General features: G+C 36.7%; 1 protein-coding gene across 15 annotated transcripts in view; it reads left to right on the top strand.

The window, feature by feature from the left end:
* Window positions 1-18,793, top strand: part of RALYL (RALY RNA binding protein like) — a 372,311-nt gene that overhangs the window by 337,123 nt on the left and 16,395 nt on the right. For 13 of the 15 annotated variants that reach the window (XM_021550594.3, XM_077783049.1, XM_077783051.1 and 10 more), the window contains 4 exons: window positions 1,370-1,533; window positions 2,197-2,277; window positions 10,772-10,885; window positions 15,210-15,382. In XM_021550594.3, coding sequence (XP_021406269.1) covers window positions 1,370-1,533; window positions 2,197-2,277; window positions 10,772-10,885; window positions 15,210-15,382 — 532 coding nt within the window. The remainder of the gene's footprint in view (window positions 1-1,369; window positions 1,534-2,196; window positions 2,278-10,771; window positions 10,886-15,209; window positions 15,383-18,793) is intronic. The other 2 variants (XM_021550588.3, XM_021550599.3) reach the window with 1 other exon arrangement.

The following is an 18,793-nucleotide window of genomic DNA, read 5'->3' as shown; positions in this document are numbered from 1 at the left end:
ATAAACACTAATATTTGTGTTAAAAGTAACAAAAATGGTTTAGTGTCCATCTTCACACACAATTTTTTAGTTATGCTAACAATGGCTAGAAACTGCTCATTTGTGGTAATATTTGAGGCCATGGATTTCAGTCATTGATTGTGACAGGACCTCTGTGTCACATTTTGTAGGCAGCTATGGAAAAGGAGGGAGATGATTACACTGTCTGTAGGATTACAGTACAGACAGAAGTGTGGTTTGATTTAAGTACTAGGTATGTACTTACCAGAAAATAGGTTAGAAGATTTAAATTTGACTCCACATTCTATTCATCATACTGTTAAATGCTGTGGTGAGTGAATTACTGCCTACTGTGTGTCTGTTTTCAAATGTGTATCTATCTGCCCAGCTGGGTGACAGTACTCACAACTGTGAAAATTAAAATGTGGTTATAAATTTCCATAATTACTAGTTGCAATTAAATTTGAGAATATTTTATGAGGATGGTGCTTATCCCTCTGCTTCAGACTGTGAACTGGAAATCTTTCTTTTCTGAACTTTCTTCTCCTGACCAATCATATCCAGAATCCATATATTTTATGTTCTCAATATATCTGTAGCTTTGACTATCTTTTTTACTACCTTTATTTCCCTCTACACAGGTTAGTTACCTCCTATTGATAACCGTATCTTTAGGATTAGGCTATTCTGTTTGGGAACAAAAGTTAATTTTTATCATAGAGTATCTTTTATTGACTGTAGTGATAAAAGCCTGAATATCTGCCTGCTACAGTGGTTTTGGTTTGAACAATTTATTTTTTTTTTTTAATTATGCATGCTTGGTTATTTTAGTATTTCTACACCAATTAATTCTGCAATAAAGAGACCATACGCAAAGACTCTTTTTATTTCAGAAACTGCTGAATATTTCTTTATGGTGATGGTTGTCTTCAAGAAAGTTCTCTTTTCTCCATTACTTTTACAACTTTAAGAATAGCAGAAAAGATAGAATTTAAGCCATGCATATAATAAAGGAGCTGAAATGTCATAACAAAATGTACTGCTTTTGGCTGTGAGCAGTGAAATGATGTGGACTTGTGGAAAGCAAGTTATGGATTTTCCATACAGCAAATAGCAGAGTCCCATAATACATCCTTCATTTAAATGACACACAAAAAATCTGAGCTGGTCTATACACCAATGTGTGTCTGAAATCTGAACAAGGCACTTAATGTGCATAGGTCCTTGAAATCTAATTTGACTTGATATAAAGTGATTACAGTTTCAAAGGGTAATTTTCTCAGATAACATGCAAATTTAGTTGACAGAGCTCCCATGACATGAAATCACAGAGGGTTTTATGGAGTCCAGCTGACTTAATCTTTTCTAGGTTGTTTGATTACCATGGCCGTGTCCCCCCACCGCCCCGTGCAGTGATTCCACTCAAACGTCCTCGTGTGGCTGTGACAACAACTCGTAGAGGCAAAGGAGTTTTCTCCATGAAGGGAGCATCACGGTCCACTTCAAGTGGGGCTTCTTCCTCAGGATCCAAATGTGAGTTGCTTGTATCAGTTGAATATTATTGAAACAATGATCCTAGCAATTTCTGCAAACAGCTTCCACTACATAGATAGCCCTATTGCAGTCATTTCCTAGCCTAAATCTCTAGCTTGAAAAACTGGTTTGATTACCAAAGCTTCCAGGCCTCTCCTGCAAGTCAAGGAGCACATTGATGACACTTTTGAAGGAAATTCTTTCAACATTTGACCTGCTCCCTTGGCCTCAGAAAAAGGCTTTTTAAAATCTCCTGTCAACCTCACTGCTCATACACAATGAGATCTTGTGAACTGCTGGTAATAAAAAAAAAAAGATAATAATCTTGTTATAGACAGACAGAGGTACCTTGATTTCTGTGGAGACCTCAGGGTTTTATGTAAGCTGGTAGGGGTGGACTGGGTAGTGGGGGCAGGGGAGGTTGAGTTATGTGTACTCTTTTTTAATGGATTCCTTTGAGTGTAGAAAGAGGCAAAATGTCTTTGTTTTAAAGAAAGCTCAAATGGGATCGGCAACTTGGGCTTATTTAATCCTTCTTTAGTGAATAAAAGTGTTAGCAGAAGAGCTAGATGAACAATAGGCATTCCCTCCTCCAAGATCACCAAGCTCCCCACTCCCTAGTATGTCATGGGAACTTCATCTTCCTCTTCGTGCATCTTTCAGCACCCACCCGTCTTCCCCTGCCCCTTATGTGGAGTGATACTGTCCTTGGAAGCGTCACTGGAAGAGGAAGAGAAAGATCAGGTAGGGATCAGATATTAGAAAGAATGAAGGAACTTAAATAAGCCTTTTGCAGTACTAGAGTGGCAGCAAAACATTATGCTGTCTTACCGTGAAAAAGGTGAACCCATCAACAGTACATCTCACTGCCAGAGGAGTTAATTATGGCATCAACAGGACCCAGTCATACACTCTGAATAACATATTCAAATCTTACATGCTAGTATCAAACAAAGAAGATGGACCTCGTGAGCCCATTAGGATCCATTCTTGATCCTATTGTATGGCCAGATTATATCAGAGACCTTGAAGGAAAATGCAATAAACGTGTAAATGCATGTGACTGAAAAATTGGACATGTAGTAAACTCAGCTAAAGATAATGTGAACTCAGGAACAAGGATCTCAAGACATTCCTTGGAAAGGATGATGCTCTGACAGATAGGCTCTGTTGCATGTACAATTAAATCACTTCCAAGTCTCCAGGGAATGAATGGGCTGGATGTCCACTAACAAGAGCTCTGATGCCTAACACACAGGAAGGCATCTAAATTTAGGTGTCATATTATGAAGCTCACTCAGAGCCTAAGAGGATGTCTGGGAGTAGCAATATATCCTTTGTTCTCTGGAGGATGAACATGAGCCTAGACATTTTCATACTCACCTTGAAGCAACCCTTTCCTCAATATTTTAAGTAATAAATCATATTTTCTTCTATTATTTTAAAAGAAAACAGCTCAAGATCTTCACTTTAGGAAACTTAGAACTTAAATTACATTGTCAGTCCTTTACAGTCCTTGGATCTTTGGGGTTTCACACAGTGAACTAAAGCTTTAGTTAGATCTTATTTGTTTGTCATTTTCTGTTGTCTTATCTATATGGATACCTAGTAGTATCAGTGCATTGAAATTACTAATTGTGCTAAAGTACGCATTAATTAACAGTGGGCTTTTCTGATGCACATTGCCATGAAAAGAGAGTTTATTTTCAGATAAGTTTATATATATTCTTTTCATTGTTCAGAACAAGAATAACTATAAAATTCTTCTAGAGAGATGGGTATCTTAGCATTTGTATCCCAACAGATCTCAAGAAAAGCTCTCACCCAGAAACCTGAATTTCTATTGTAGTGAATGAGACAGATAATATTACATTAACATACAGATATTTGTTCCTCAGAACTACTAAAAAATTTGCTTTATTTTGTCTGCATTTCAAAATATGCTTTGTTATACTGTGTTAGGACTTAAATAATGCATAGCATAGGTTATAGGATTCAAACCTAGTCCAAGTACCCACAGGCACTTACTATAAGATTTACAAAACACTGTCTGCAAAATATGTCAAATATTGCAGAAACTATAAATTATTAAATGGAAGTGCAATCAGAAGTATCCAGACCCAAACAGACAGTGTTATTCCTCAGTAGAGGTATCCTTCAATGTATTTAGATATGATCTGAATTCTAAAAGTGTCAGTCTTAGAGCTCCAGGTATTTGGACAAGATCATCCTTGAATCCAGCTCTTTAACTGAAGGGAGAGCTGCAAGATGCATCACTTAAAACATTGGCTTTTTGACATATGTTAGTTTCTATCCTCAATTCATTACAATGTCAATTGGAAAAAAACACAGACTTTCTATTGTGATAAAATAAATTGCACAAAATATTCTTTCTGCATGTAGCACATCTTTAAAAGGAGTCAGACACCCAGTATACAGATTTTCATGCCTAATTTTCCCATAGAATTACTACCATTTTTGTCAATTCCAGTCAACCCATCATAAATGTAGAAACATGATTTTGTTGACTTGGACAGAAATGTAATCAGCTTATTGGAAGACCTTTATCAGAGAAATAGCAGAGCCATTCCATTAGAGCTTCAATTATTTAAGTAGAGAAGGTATGTTTTGCAACTTTTGCCATTTTCTTGGAAAAGCTGGTTATACTGAATTGTGGGAGAAAGGAATTTAATATTTTGTAGCCCCTTACTCTACAATGGTAATCTGAACCCCTTGAATTAATATAATGTCAATTCTAATATTACTTTATTATCAGGTAAATAAAGGATTTTTCAATAAAGAAAAAGGTAGTTCATGGGAAGGAAGCTATTTTAAGCTTAATGAAATATAAGACCATAAAACACCTTAATTGCAAGTTTAGAATTAACATCGTCAAAATGGTATTGACTGTGCTTGGAAGATTTAAACTCTCATGAGATCACTTCCATTAAGCAACCTTTCAGAAGTAGAAATGTCATAGATATGAGATTCACACTCAGAGTAGATCCAGCAAATGAACCCATACTTATCATACTAAAGGTCAGAACACAGGAGACCCCTAAGTGAAATCACCAGAATCAAAAGGACTTCAGAAAAATAGATCAAAAGGCAGATGTTTACTGTTGCACAAAGATATTACAAAAATCATAGTATCAAAAATGCCTTGCTCATTGATGAGCATATCTGCAAAAATAATTGCCAGCCCAGTAAACTCCTGTTTGACCAAGAAGTGGCAATATGTGTTTTAAATCTGCTTCCAAACCACAAGAAAGATTTTATTTCTTTCTTAAATCCATAATTTTTCCACAAACAATTATCAATATTTTGTTTTCTTTTTAACTCCAAAGACTAGAAGAACATAAATTAGCATTTCCAAATTGCCAGAGGTAACTCACAAAATTAAACATGTTGGTGGTTAAATCACACATAGTAGTTCTTCATGTTAGTGGTATGAAGCAGTGCATTCAAATTGTTATTTAGAACTGGGAAGAGTTCACTTTTTATTACAATGTAGAAATTGAAGTGCTCAGAGTGTGGACTTTCATTTTATACATCTGAAATCAGGAGGAAAATATTAATCAAATCTTTTATACTCTGTGTGCTTGAAATTAAGGAGCAGATACTTCAGATGTTAAAATATGTATTGAATTATATCTTTAAATGATTTAATTTTGACTCATAGAGTTTATATTTAGCTTCCTCAGCTGATCCATTTTTCAGTGATATCTACAGTAATAAAATATGATAAAATATTTTATATTAAACATTAAGGACTTACTTAAAAATACATGACATTTCTTCCAAAAGAAATCTGATTCACACTTTGTGGATGAATCAATTTGCAGCTACAGCAAAAAGTATGTTTCACAAAAAACTATAATTGAACAGTACCACTTTCATTTTTAAAAATGCAATTGACCCTTATTTTATTCTTCTTATAATGCACTGAATGTGGTTGTCTCCTTTGGTGTTAGATGCTTCAATGAAAGATGCATTCTAGAAGGCCACAAAGGGCTAAAAGGTCACTGAATCCAATTCCTTACTCTTGCAAGTAGCAGCATCATCAAATCGTTTAAGATACATCTTAAAAGTAGTTAGGATTTGTTGGGGTTTTTTTCGGTTCCTTGTGACTTCCAGCTTAGTTTGTTTCTCATTTGTTCATATTCTTTGTTGTTGTTGTTGTTGTTGTTGTTCCAACACTATTTTTGCATGAAAGTGTTATTTCTTTTTACCTTTTTTTGTCTTTAGCAAACAAGTAAAACACTTCTGTCACACTAAAGGCTTTCCATTTTTATGGTCATCTTCAGAGCTGTTCTCCACATGCACCTGCTAGAATCAGTGGTTCAACCTGTACTCACCAGGTCCTCATACAAAGACAATACAGTTCTCCATCCTTAGCAATACTTCATTTGACACACCCTAGCACTGCATTTTCCTTCTCATGGTTGCAAATTGTGATAGCCTGTTATCAACACAAGGATAATTCTGTCACTGTCTTCATCTGCTGATGAGCCTTGGAGCTAAGAGCAGGACTTCTGCTGTTAAGTGTAGGTTTTTTTTCAGTGAAATCTCAACCTTTTTTTCTAACGTAACATTCCTTAAAATCACCTGACCTCTTCTTCCATTCCAGTTTCCTCTGAATAAGCGATTTCTTTCAATTTCATGTCATAATCAAATTTCACCTGTTTATTTACATTTTTGCATCAGAGTTGTTGAAGATATTTAGCCATTACTAGTTTCATTAATAATTATTCTCCCTTTCAATATGTGCATTTCTGTTATCTGCCATCCTTTATTTTATCTGTTAATTAGGAAAATATTCCCACTGAGTAAGTTACTTTCTTTTCTTACTCTATTGCTCAAAAGCAGATGAACAGATATTTTGGATACATGCAGTTCTGGTGTCATGTTTACCAATGGCTTTATTTCTTGCTGAGATCAATTAAAAAAATACATTATGTTTTAAAGGAGAATTTATATACTCAAAGCAGGACACCTAGAGGACAGAATTTATAATCTTCACACTTTATCTTTGCTGTAACACTGCTTTAAAAGTCTGAAGTTCTTGCCAAGTGCTATCACAGATTCACAGAATAGTTGAGTTTGGAAGGAACCTCTGAAGGGGACCTCTGGAGCTCCTCTGGTGCAAATGCCCTGCAAAGCAAATTTCCCAGGACTGTGACTGACTACACCCATGGGAAGAAAAAAATAAAATTCTGGTGCTTAGATGAAATTTCACATGCTTTAATTTATGCCAAAGGTCTTTGGTGTGTCAGTGGGTTCTACTGAGAAGAGTCTGGCTTTGTCTTCTTCATTCCCTGCCATACTGGGGAGCCCAGAGGTGGGCACAGTGCTCCACATGTGGCCTCACAAGTGCTGGGTAGAGTGGTCTGCTGGGTTTAGCTGGGGCTGAGTCAATTTTTATTTCAGTAGCTGCTATAGGGCAGTGTTTTGAATTTGTGCTGGAAACAGCGCTGATGACACAGGGATTTTCAGTTACTGCTGAGCTTACACAGAGTCAAGTTCTTCTCTGCTTCACCCCACCCCACCAATGAGCAGGATGGGGATGCACAAGAAACAGGGAGGGGACACGCCTGGGACAGGTGACCCTAGATGGCCAAAGGGATGTTCCAGACCATGGTATCATCTTCAACAATAAGTGGAAGGTTGGCCAGGGCTTCTTTGGGGCATCTGTCAGTGGGTGTTTTCATTTGCATTGCTTTTATTTCTTGGACTTTATTTATTTCTCTGTTGTTTTCCTTTATGATTATGATTATCATTATGATGATTATGATTATTATGATTATTATTATGATTATTATTACTATTATCATCATCATCATCATCATTATAATGTATTTCAATTAATAAACTGTTCTTATCTCAACCAGTTTGTTTTCTTACTTTTACCCTCCTATTTTCTTCCTCCCATTCTTCTGGATGTTGGAGGGAAGTGAGCAACTGTGTGGTGCTCACTTGTTGGATACGGTTAAACTGAGACAAGGAAAAGATCTGGCTCATGCTCAACTTATTTCTCATCAGGGTCCTTCATAATTTGTCTTTGGTAGTTGCTGCTTACTATAGTATAATTGAGAGTGGAATTTCTCTAGGTGAATAATTTTGAAGACTTGTACAATCCACTGCAAGGTAAAGCAATAAGCAATTCAAATAATTACACCATCAAAATGTTGGAAACAGAATGAAAGTTTGGCACTTGCGCAGACTGGTTGAGATTTTTTTTCATTCTTCTTTCAAATTACAAATTACCTTTCAAATTACAGATTACCTTTTAAGTGTTAACTTGAAGTAAATGACTCTATGATCACAGAATCATAGAATAATTTAGATTGGAAAAGACTTCCAGATTGTCCAGTTCAGGCTTTAACTGCTCACCACATTGTCAACTAGACCATAGCTTTAATGTCAGATAGAGGTTTCTTGAACACCTCCAGGGATGGTGACTCCCTAAGCAGTCATTTCCAATGTTTAACAACCATTTCCATAAAAAAATTACTTCTAACATCCAACCTGAACCTCTCCCCAGGTGCAGCTTGAGGCTATGTCCTCTTGCCCTATCACCAGTTATCTGGGAGAAGTGGACACCCCCCACCTATCTACAGCCTCCTTTCAGTTTGTTGTAGAGAGTGATAAGGTCTCCTCGAGCCTCCTTTTCTCCAGGCCAAACAACCCCAGCTCCCTCAAACATTTCTTATAGTATCCTCATAGTCTCCTAGGCTTTTCACCAGCCTCATTGCCTTCATTGCCCTTTTCTGGAGACTTTTCAGCACCTCAGTCTTTCTTCAGTTGAGGTGCTTAGACCTGGACACAGCACTCAAGGTGTCTCACCAGTGCTGAGTACAGAGGGACCATGACAGTGGTCATGCTGGCCACACTGTTGCTGATACAGGCCTGGATACTATTGGACACCTTGGCCACCTGGGCACACACTGGCTCATCTTCAGTCATCTGTTACCCAGCACCCCCTTGTCCTATTCCACTAGGGTTTGTTCCTTGAATCCTCGTTGTTGTCTTATTCCCTCTGGTGCCATCTTCTTCCCAGCCTAGCTTTTCCAGAGGCACCACATAGAAGCCCCTGAGCAGCAGACCTGAGCTGAACAACAGCGCTAGGCATGAGCATGTTTCCTTGTCAAACTGAGAAGTTCAAATGTTTTCTGCTTTGCTTAGTAGACTGGAGATAAATACCATTGGATCCTTGCAGTGTCACTTCTGGGTCTGACCTTTCGGGCCTGGCCAGCCTGCAGTTTGCCAGTCAAGGGAGCATCCCTGACACAACAGTTTGGCTGCACGGAATGTATTGCCAACAGGCTTCATGGTGGGCTGCTGCCAGCACTTAGCATTCCCCACTGGAGCAGTTCACACCCTTTCACTCTGGATTCTGAGCTACCTTGCTACTCCAACATGGACCAGCCACTGCCCCTGGGAAATCAGTAGTCTTCTAAATATATAGTTTTCAGAATCTTAGCATTTTTTTTCAGATCTGTGGGATTGGGGAATGACCCATTATTTCTCTAAGAACATTTTAAAACGTCATTCTTTAAATACACAAAATTATTCCATCAAATATCGTATAGCATATAAGAGTCTCGCACAAAGATTAGTTTTATAGAAAAATTTTAGCTTTATAGAAAAATATGCTTTTTTCTTTAAGTTATTGTGTTCATTCAATATGAGATTAGAGGTTTCAGCCTATACTGTGAGATTTCTCAATATGAGCACAATTAAACAATCACATATAGCAACCTACTGCTTTTAGCTGAGATGTTATACTATAAAGCACATGGCCCAAACTCTAAGATAAAAATCTTTGGTTTCAACCTCTGTGAATATGCTACAAGTTTGGAATAATGCTAATTTGAGGCAAACACCTATTCATCAACTATCACTGAAGCAGGCAATAGCTTGTCTTCACACTTCATCATAAGAATGACTGTCCAATACAAATTACCTGAGACACCAAGACAACAGACATGGCCAAGGACTGGAGAACAGGACTGATGCAGCAAGATGCAGCCAGAAGACACTTTTGACAGAAAGGGAACATGTTCTTCTTCATAGCACAGCATCCCTTTCCCTAGCTCAATAAGGACCCTCCTGTTGTGCTTTCAATACACACGCCAAAGTCAATGCACATCCTCCTACAGCAGTGGTGGAGGAGTAACAGAGCTCAGTGCTCTTCCACTATCAGTCCCTCATGAGGATGGTCCATTTCTTCCTAGAAGAGTTATAAGAGTGACAGCTCTGTTTCCTACTCTGGTCCTTTATAAATGGCTTTAGTCTCCCATATTAGCACAGAGTTGCCATTTTCTCTTCTTGACATTTTCCATATGATATCCTAGCACAAACAGGGCAAGTGTATTTGTTTGGGCCACCTTCTGAGCATAAAACACATGTTCTGATAATGCCAAAATAATAAGGTAATTTCTGAGGGCTGCAACACTGTTTCCTTTGAAGCCAAAACATCTCCAGAGCTGTTACTCCTTCTTAGGTTAGACAATGAGAGCACATTAATAAACAAAAATTAAGAGTAAAGCATTGCAATAAAGATTTGGAAACTTCAGCTAATAGTTATAGCTATAAGTGATGCCTCCATGTCCTTGGATGTGATCATAAAATTTCCATATATTATCCATAGCTGGAAAAAGGACAAGAAATTATCAACTGAAACTGAATTGAAATCTTTGCAGCAACAAAACAGGACACCTCTTGCAATGAGTTTTTGATTGGAACATAACCTTGCATTCCTGGCTGCCTAGCACTTATATTACCATTCAGTCTTGCTGAGAAATACATACTGTAAGGGATCTTTTTATTATTGTCAATATTATTACAAAAGAGTCCAGCAAAATAACATTGCAATACTGTGACATGTCTATCATATTTGAATTATTCTTTCACTATAGGCTGTCTTTAAGTAAAAGTTACTTGGATTTATGAAGATGTTTTTGAGAGGTTTTTCCTGAAATGACTATTACTAAGCAACACACCTTACACGGACTGTTGCCATTAAGCCTTAGAATCCTGTGGTTTTCTAGGATTCTGCATTTTTAAATAACAATGTTAATTTTAAAAGCTAAATCTCTGAAAATATTGACATAAATGAAAGAGTAGAATTTCTACTAGACAGAAAAGAAAAAAAAGAGCATGTTTTTCTTGGGGAGGGGGGATGTTATCACAAATATAGTTTATTTCATATTTTGCATTTTGCTCTCTTCCACAGTGAAATCAGATGAGTTGCAAACAATCAAGAAAGAATTAACTCAAATCAAAACAAAAATTGACTCCTTGCTAGGGAGACTGGAAAAGATTGAAAAGCAGCAAAAAGCTGAAGCAGGTGGGTAAAAGCCATTTTTAGTGAAATGAATTAAATTAGAACCTTGTTACCAGTCAAGTAGACAGACCAAAGAGAATGGAAGCTTTCTAAAATTTTGGTACTTAATGGAGGCCTGAGGCAAGGCAAATCAACTCTTACGTAAAACTCCTAGGAGAATAGATTGATATTCTTCACAGAACATGCATCATCATTTAAGAATAATTTTTATGGTATAGTAGGAAAAATAATCTCTAGATGTTCTGGAAACAAAACATCACTAAAAACAGAGTGAACAGAATTAAGCTAGAAGTTTTTGACCATGGTGATGCTTGTGCTAGACACATTAAATATTTATAGATGGTGTATATCAAGAATTATTGCCTGGGTAATAAGCATTAGGTAATAGTTACAAGCTGAAGCAAAGAAAAAAATTCTGTTTGATATAAGGAAAAGAGATCCAACGAAGCAGTATGGTGAGTTGACCAGAGAGACCACACTGGCTCCATCCTTGGAAACATTTAAAACTCACTGGGCTCAGGACCCATGGACCTGGGCTACAATTTGAGTTTGTCCCTGATTTGAAGAAGGATTGGACAGAGATACTTTCCAACTTCAGTTATTAAGTGAAGTTTGGGCCTCTTTGTAAAACTAGTTACAGCTCCAATTTAGGTTTTTTTTCTGGCTTAATCAAACCCTAGGAATGAAAAATCCAATACTACTTCATAATTTAATCAAGTCAGTGCATTGCTCATTTTGTTAGATGAATGACCTCACCTGGTAGCACTTTAAAGTCATCCTGAGAGTTGTTGTATTCTCACCATGGTACATATATAAAAAAAAATCAGTTCTTATGTCTGTCTGTGGCATTTTCTTTGCTGTTTCCTTATAGATCACATATATCTTTTTTCAGGAGCTTTATATTTGAGTTGATTTTGTAAAAGTCAGCAGGGTGCTTAATCTCATGAAAAACTGAATTTTTTTTTTTCACCCCGTCCATCCTGGGATAAAATTTTTTTCTGAATTTTGTGTGAAATGTGTGAAAGAAATTCTGCCTCAGAAACCACAACTGCCTGGGTGTCTGGACAGTAGTCAGTTACATGAAGCCAAAAACCCATCAGGACACATAAAGAGAATTCTATCAAGACTGTCTAAAACATTACTGGGAATTAGCAGTTGAGGGTTTCAAACTTGGCACAGTCAAAATAGGAATTTAGATACAGATGTCACCTGTTCCCAAGTAACTTTAAAAAAAAAATGTTTGAAAAATAACCTATCTTTTCTTTACAATCATTTTCTAAGTTGACAGACAAGGACCAGTCACCAGTCCTCCAGCTGTTACAGTTTATCTCACAAATTTGGGGGCTTTTTTATAATCTGAGGTAAACCGTTAGTAGAGAGTGTGATTATCCCTTTCAGGAGATCTGTACACAATATGTATTCATTAGATTCTATTTTGTCCTTTGTGCAGTTTGGATAAAAGTTGGCATAATTGGTGAAGATGTAATTGCAAGGCACTCCATTGAATAATTTGTGCACTGAAGCACTCTGACTATACATCTCTACCTTGGGGAACTTTTATAAAAAATCCATTACTATGCAAAACAGTATGCAGATCATTGTCCTTTGATATCCAATTTTCACTTTTGCTAAAGGACCATAGTGATGTAATTTAAAAAGAAATCATGTCAAAGAGGAAAATATTGATTCGTATTGAGTCATAGTCTTATGGCTTCTGAAGACATGCAATGAATATCCTCAGATATTAAAAAATGTTTTCAAAATATTGATGTTTTAAAACATCAGGTGCAGAACCCATCTCTCGTATTCTTTGCCTCTCATTGGAAGGTGTGAGGAGAAAAATACCTCAAAGATACCAGTAAGCCTGGAAACACATTTAAGTTTCCTGAGCTGATGAAGGGGGTTATGCAGCCTGGGTGATTAGTCTGCAGATCCAAAAAGATTTGTGTAATCTGCATCAGTAGCTGAACTATTTCATTTAGATTGTTAGATGGGAAATGATGAGATGATTTTGTTCCTTCTCTATGGTTTGGCAATGTTATTTTTCATTTTCCTCTGCCAGAAGGTGTGTCCTCACTAAGACTGGGATCAGAGAGAGGATCTGTGTCTCATTTATATAAAGCAAAAATCAAGCCATCATCTTGCTCTTTTGGTTTTCTAAGTTCAACTTGCTCTCCTGAAGAATATTTAATTTTTAATCCTAAAAGCTGTTACTTCTAGAGGAATGTGATGTGACAGGCTAGACATGCTCAGTGCATATGTTGGTTACTGCTCTAGATCTGCAAGAAGACTCTCCTTGCAGTAAAAGCTGATGTTCTAACTTTTACTGTTATCAACCCCCAATCTTTATAATAGGAAGAATATAGAAGATAGGATTTCCTGTACATAGAAAAACTGTAGAAGTAGCTCCTTTGTTTGCAAAAATATGAACCGGGAAGCTGGAAATAAGCTGTTCTGACATAAAAAAAAAAAAAAAAAAATAATAAAAATAAAAAAAAAAAAAAAAAAAAAGTAGAGACTATTCTTCCTGTAATATTAGAGATTGGCTTTAATTAGGCTCAAAGTTAGGTACTTGAGTTTAGCTTCTCAGAAGAGCCCAAAAGAGATAGGTACTGAGATAGTATTTTAGCCTTCTCTGAGGAACCTGGTCTATGTTCTCGTTAATGCAATTAAGTAAGTGACCTAATTTTTTAGCAGCTGTATCTTAGAAGGTTTCCCATTTAAATGTATTGTCTATCAATTAAAAAACCTTGTTTTTAAAAGCCTTGACCAAAATTGATTCAGTTGTCATTGACAGAGCTGAGTGATCTCAGAAGTGGCTTAAGAAAGGAAGTGGTAGGGTCAGACATAGAAGGCATAGGTGATTCAATCCATTTTAACTTGTATATAAGGCAAGTAACACAATCACTTAAAACTAGCATGGCATTGTATGGAGCACCTTAACAACAGAAGATAAGGCTCCATGGGATGAATCTTCTGCTAATATATATGACTACAGTACTGTCAGAGCTACGGTCTAAGACGACTTTGTACTCTTTAAATCTAAGAATCTTTCTGAAGACATTAGGTGACTGAGGGAGGAAAGCTTAATTTTTCTGTTCCTTTAGTAAGCAAAGTTGAAAATGAGGGACTAAAGACTAATGAAAACTAAAGATATTAATGTAAGTGGCAAAATAAATGTGCAAAGTCAAAAGGTAAAACAAATATCTTAGTTTAAGACTATGGAAAAGAAAAATGCCATCAGATTTGAATAGTATGTGTAGCTGGTAATAACTCATGGTAAAAAAATAATAGAGCTTCAAAAATATAGAGCTTCAAGGCAACACTTAATTCATTTGTTGTCCAACAAGATAGATAATGAACTACTAGTGTTACAGAGCAGTCAGTCTTACAAAGGAAGAAATATTTTGTTCTAGAAATTCTGTCATTGATTACCCTCAGACTGAAAAGACATTATTTTTCTAGCTATATGCAACCAGTTCTCTGGCCTAATTCACTCTGAGTACATAAAGTGTTTCATATAAGTTCCTGACATGCATAGAAATAAGACTCTGATCCCTCCAAACATTCTTCTAGCCAGTCTGTCTCTTGTCATTCTTCCATCAATCTTCCTCTGGATTTCTGCTGTTTGGATGAAGTTCCTCAGCATATCCAGGAGTTTCCCAATACCTAGTCACAATAATGCAGCTACCCTCATGAAGTCAACCAGAACAGATTCTTCAGCCTTCAGGCATGGAAATGGTCTTTCTTTTTACCACTTTGCAGAAAATATAGGAAGCCAATATTTGGTTGATTGGAGGGGGACATTCTCTAGTTACTTCACATTGTATCAATGAGGAGTAACAGATACTTCTCAAAAACATGTTTACCTGTCTAAAAGTATTTGTTGATTACCTGTATTACTGTGAGGATATATTCACATTAAATTCATACAAATTCTTATTCATATATTGGCAATTAACAGCCTTATCAGATAATAGTTATTTATGTACTTTTCATTGGCTGCACATGAATAAACATCTGGTGACTATGCCAATTGGATTCCAAGGCAAAGTACGGAAAATCAAAAAGCTGGATCCATTGGCAAATCAAGCCTTCATCCACTGCATGGCATAGACGGGGTAGATGAGCATATTGATATTGTGATTTATTTATGCACCAATTTTTGAAAGAAAAGTTCTCAATCATATTTTCCTGATAGACATTATCACAGAGAATTTTACAAATCTAGCACATCTCGAGATGGAAGCTCAGGTTTCTTCTGCAGAGCACTTTGCCACCAATAGGAAAGGCTACTGAATCTCCATAGAGTATGTTTTCCTTACAGAAAAGAAACAAAAGGAAGATAATGCTGATTTGATTCAAGAGGAATGCATATCAGAGAATGCAGATAACTCTACGGAAGAGCCAATTGAAGGAGGGCCAGATGCAGATGGGGATGCAGAAGATATGACTGATGGGATAGAGGAGGATTTTGATGAGGATGGCAGCAATGAGCTGGTAAGAAATAATCATGACCTGTCTGTCTATATGGTTCCTACAAGTAACTACAGAGAACCAACAGTCTGGATTAACAAAATAAGCTCAGAGCAGCATTGTGATGTTCTGTAAATAGTGCCTAGACCTATACTCCTCATACACTGTAATATCAATTAAGCATAGGAATGTTTGAGGAGAAAGAAGAAAAATATATTTGGTGATTTTAGAAAGGAAATAAAATTTAATTTAAATTTATTTACATTTATTATTTTACATATGTAAAAGTGTAGAGTGCTTTTTTTTTTTTTTACTTTTTTTTAACTGCTGATTTTCAAAATTCAATAAGATTCTAAAATGGTGAAGTTTTTCATTATTAACACATGCTTTCCCACAGTCCCAAGTCTCTATCTTCCATGTGTATACTCTGCGGGCTGTATTTACAAATACAGATTTTTTTGATGGAAGGATTTTTCCTTAAGAAATGTTTGGGTTTTCAGCCTGAGGCTGCACCTTTCATGAAATAAAGGCATTTCATTTAACACCATTGTGATGTTAAACTCCTAAGTTCTTCTAGAGCAACATTAAGAAATATTTGAAAAGTCAGGTCTATACCTTTCTATGCATTCCTAATATTAATGGAACAGTCAGCAGTTTAGCTTATTATACTCTCCCTTCCTTCCCGGTTTTCTTATTCTGCTTTGAGCTGAAAGAACTTTAGTTGCTCATTTGCTTGCATTTAAAAAAATTATTTAATAATGTGTGTACAGTAAAAATCTTTTAGTGAAGCAGCAGAAGTCAGTTAGTGAGCAGAATCAACAGCAAGTCTGGCGTAATGGGGCATGGGAATAACCAGTTTGTACTGCTTACTGCAAAATCAACTGAAACCTGCTTGTAATTTTTTCAGGTTTGTGTCCCATTAGCCAGCCCAAGACCTGAATTTCTATATCCTGAACAGCATTATTCGCAGAAGAAGCTACTAAATCCTGAATTCCCTCATCTTATTACATGCAGTGGAGAGCAGATAACATTATCCCTTTTTCTTAAAGAGACAGGTTCTCCTCTTCAGATATGAGGGATGTCTGTAAGAAGCTATCATTCTGAATTTGTAGGGAGTTGAAATTTTGTAATTAAGAAATACTTGTAAATATAATCTCCCACCATGGCTAATACTTGACCAGCTGAAGTGATTTTATCAATAAGGGTAACCTGAGTTTAACAAGAATGGTGGGTTTTGCACTAGGCACCGGACTCCCCATTACAGACAGCTAAGTGGGGATGTTAACATACAGTACATTAGACTCTGATTGCTCAATGCTGTCATTTCATCCTGTGGATTTGACATACTTCGCATACATCCACACTATACAACACAAAAAGTAGAAGAATTTTTTTCATCAAAGACCTCAGCAGGAAAGGCTCTATAAAGCAAGCAGCACAGGGAGAATCATTAGCAGTGAAAGTCTGGAACTGGCACAGCCACATTTGCACACTGCTGCTTCCAAGTCAAAAGCACTTTCCAATATTCATGTTATGGAATCAGTTGAAGTGCACTGTGTTGCAGACACAGCTCCAAAGACAACTCAGAGGTCTGACACATGCATCTAAGGCGGGGTGGGGAATCAGCTCCAGTTTCTCTGCATGTCATCACTAAGTGCATGAGTGCTGGGAAGATGCAACTCACTGCATGTAGAGAGGGGTGTCCTCTGCATTGCATCCTGGCATGAGTGGCATTCCCCTCATCCCAACATGATGGTACCAAGGAAAGGCCAAGGAAGAGGGCTTCTGTGCATCCTCTCAGTCAGGTGCAGCCTGGTGCAATGCCAGGGCAGTGGAGACAGTCAGCCTCATGCCTTACACCTTTCCAAAGGCTGGGACCCTCTAGCTGAGACGTTGGCAGTACTGTAGACTTTAAAGCTTACTCTAAGAATGTCACTTATGTAAAATCCCTGTCCTTTCCTCCCCTGCTATTTCTATCAAGTTTTGGAAGAGGCTACTTCACCTTAGCTTTCCTGTTTGCTGCGATGTGATAACACTTCCTTTTGCAAAGCCTAGGGAGATTAGTGAATGCAAAACTATTATGCAAAACTATAATGCAAAAATATTAGTGAATGCAATGGATAGGATAAAGGATTGCTCAGCAAAGGATTGCTTCAAAGAAATCTCAGGGTATGGGTGTTTTCCTCAGAAAGGCAATTATAAATTGAATTATGTATATTTCCTCTATAGCTTTTACTGAAACAGTCAGCAGTCTTGTACTTATGAAGATGGTAGTTTCTGATGTATATTGTAATTTAGACTGTTTCATACTGACATATATTTATGTAGATATACTGACCAATTCCTATAAGATTTAGTTCCTAGTCCAATTATTGATAGTTCTGTAAAGGGAAAGACAGTAAGAATACTATTCAATATATACCCCTGTAGAAATACTTGGGAATTCAGTCTGCATCTACCTATTCTGTGTCCTCTTAGCTGAAATTACCCGCTGTCTTTTGAAAAGTAAAGTAGATATATTAGCTTGTTATATAGCAAGTCCTAACAGATGTTGCTATTCTTTTTTATAAAAGATAAATTATTTAGGAAAGAAAGCTGACTAAGAGCAAACACATAATTTTGGAATGGAGACAGTTACAAATCTTTTGAGAAAAAAAAAGAAAGGTTAAGAATTAAACATGTTAAGTGTGACAACAGTAAGAAAAACTTTATATGTAAGAAAAATGTTACTATTTTGTGTCAAATAGTAACATTGGACTTGAAATTTTTAAAAAATCCTCCAAAAGGCTTTCTTAAATTGAAATCTCCAATGCTTGCCAAATATAGAACTAAAGGAATTTAAGACAATGATTAAGAAAATATTTTCTTTCACTATTAAGGTCAGCAGAGGAAACAGAAAAATATTTAAATGGGCAAAACTAATGCCCTGAAGTAATTTAAACAGAAAAATTTAATTGTGAGCCCACTAGTATGAAAAATATTCATAGAGGGAAAGAGGGAAATTACTTAAATTTAGATCTTAACCTTGAGTGAGTTCTTCAGATTTATCTGTAAATCTTCTGCCAGGTCATTTCCTAAAACCTGCTGCAGGATTGCAGAACAGATGTCCTAAGGCTGTCAATAAAGGGGGGTATTCATAAAGGTCATACCCGCTGCCAGAGTCCAGGTGCTGCCACAATGGAGCCTCTGAATTCATATATGTGGGTTTTCATCTTTGGAGCAGAGGACTCAAAAATATATTTCTTTATTTCTAATTCTAACTTGCAAAGGAAGTGACTACACAGGATGTATGCCGTGGGTTTAGATGGTAGGATCAGTTCTCTAAATTCACACTCTGTCTGTTTGAAGGAACAGGTTACGGCACATTAACTGAGTGATGGCAGCTGTCCTCATGCCTGCTTTCAGCCTAGATCAACTGCAAAGAAAGACACGGTC

The sequence above is a fragment of the Lonchura striata genome, chromosome 1 (genome assembly GCF_046129695.1).
Source record: "Lonchura striata isolate bLonStr1 chromosome 1, bLonStr1.mat, whole genome shotgun sequence".
In the NCBI taxonomy this organism is placed as follows: Eukaryota; Metazoa; Chordata; class Aves; order Passeriformes; family Estrildidae; genus Lonchura; species Lonchura striata.
The sequence above is the reverse complement of the archived record's forward strand: the minus strand, read 5'-3'. Positions and strand labels throughout refer to the sequence as shown.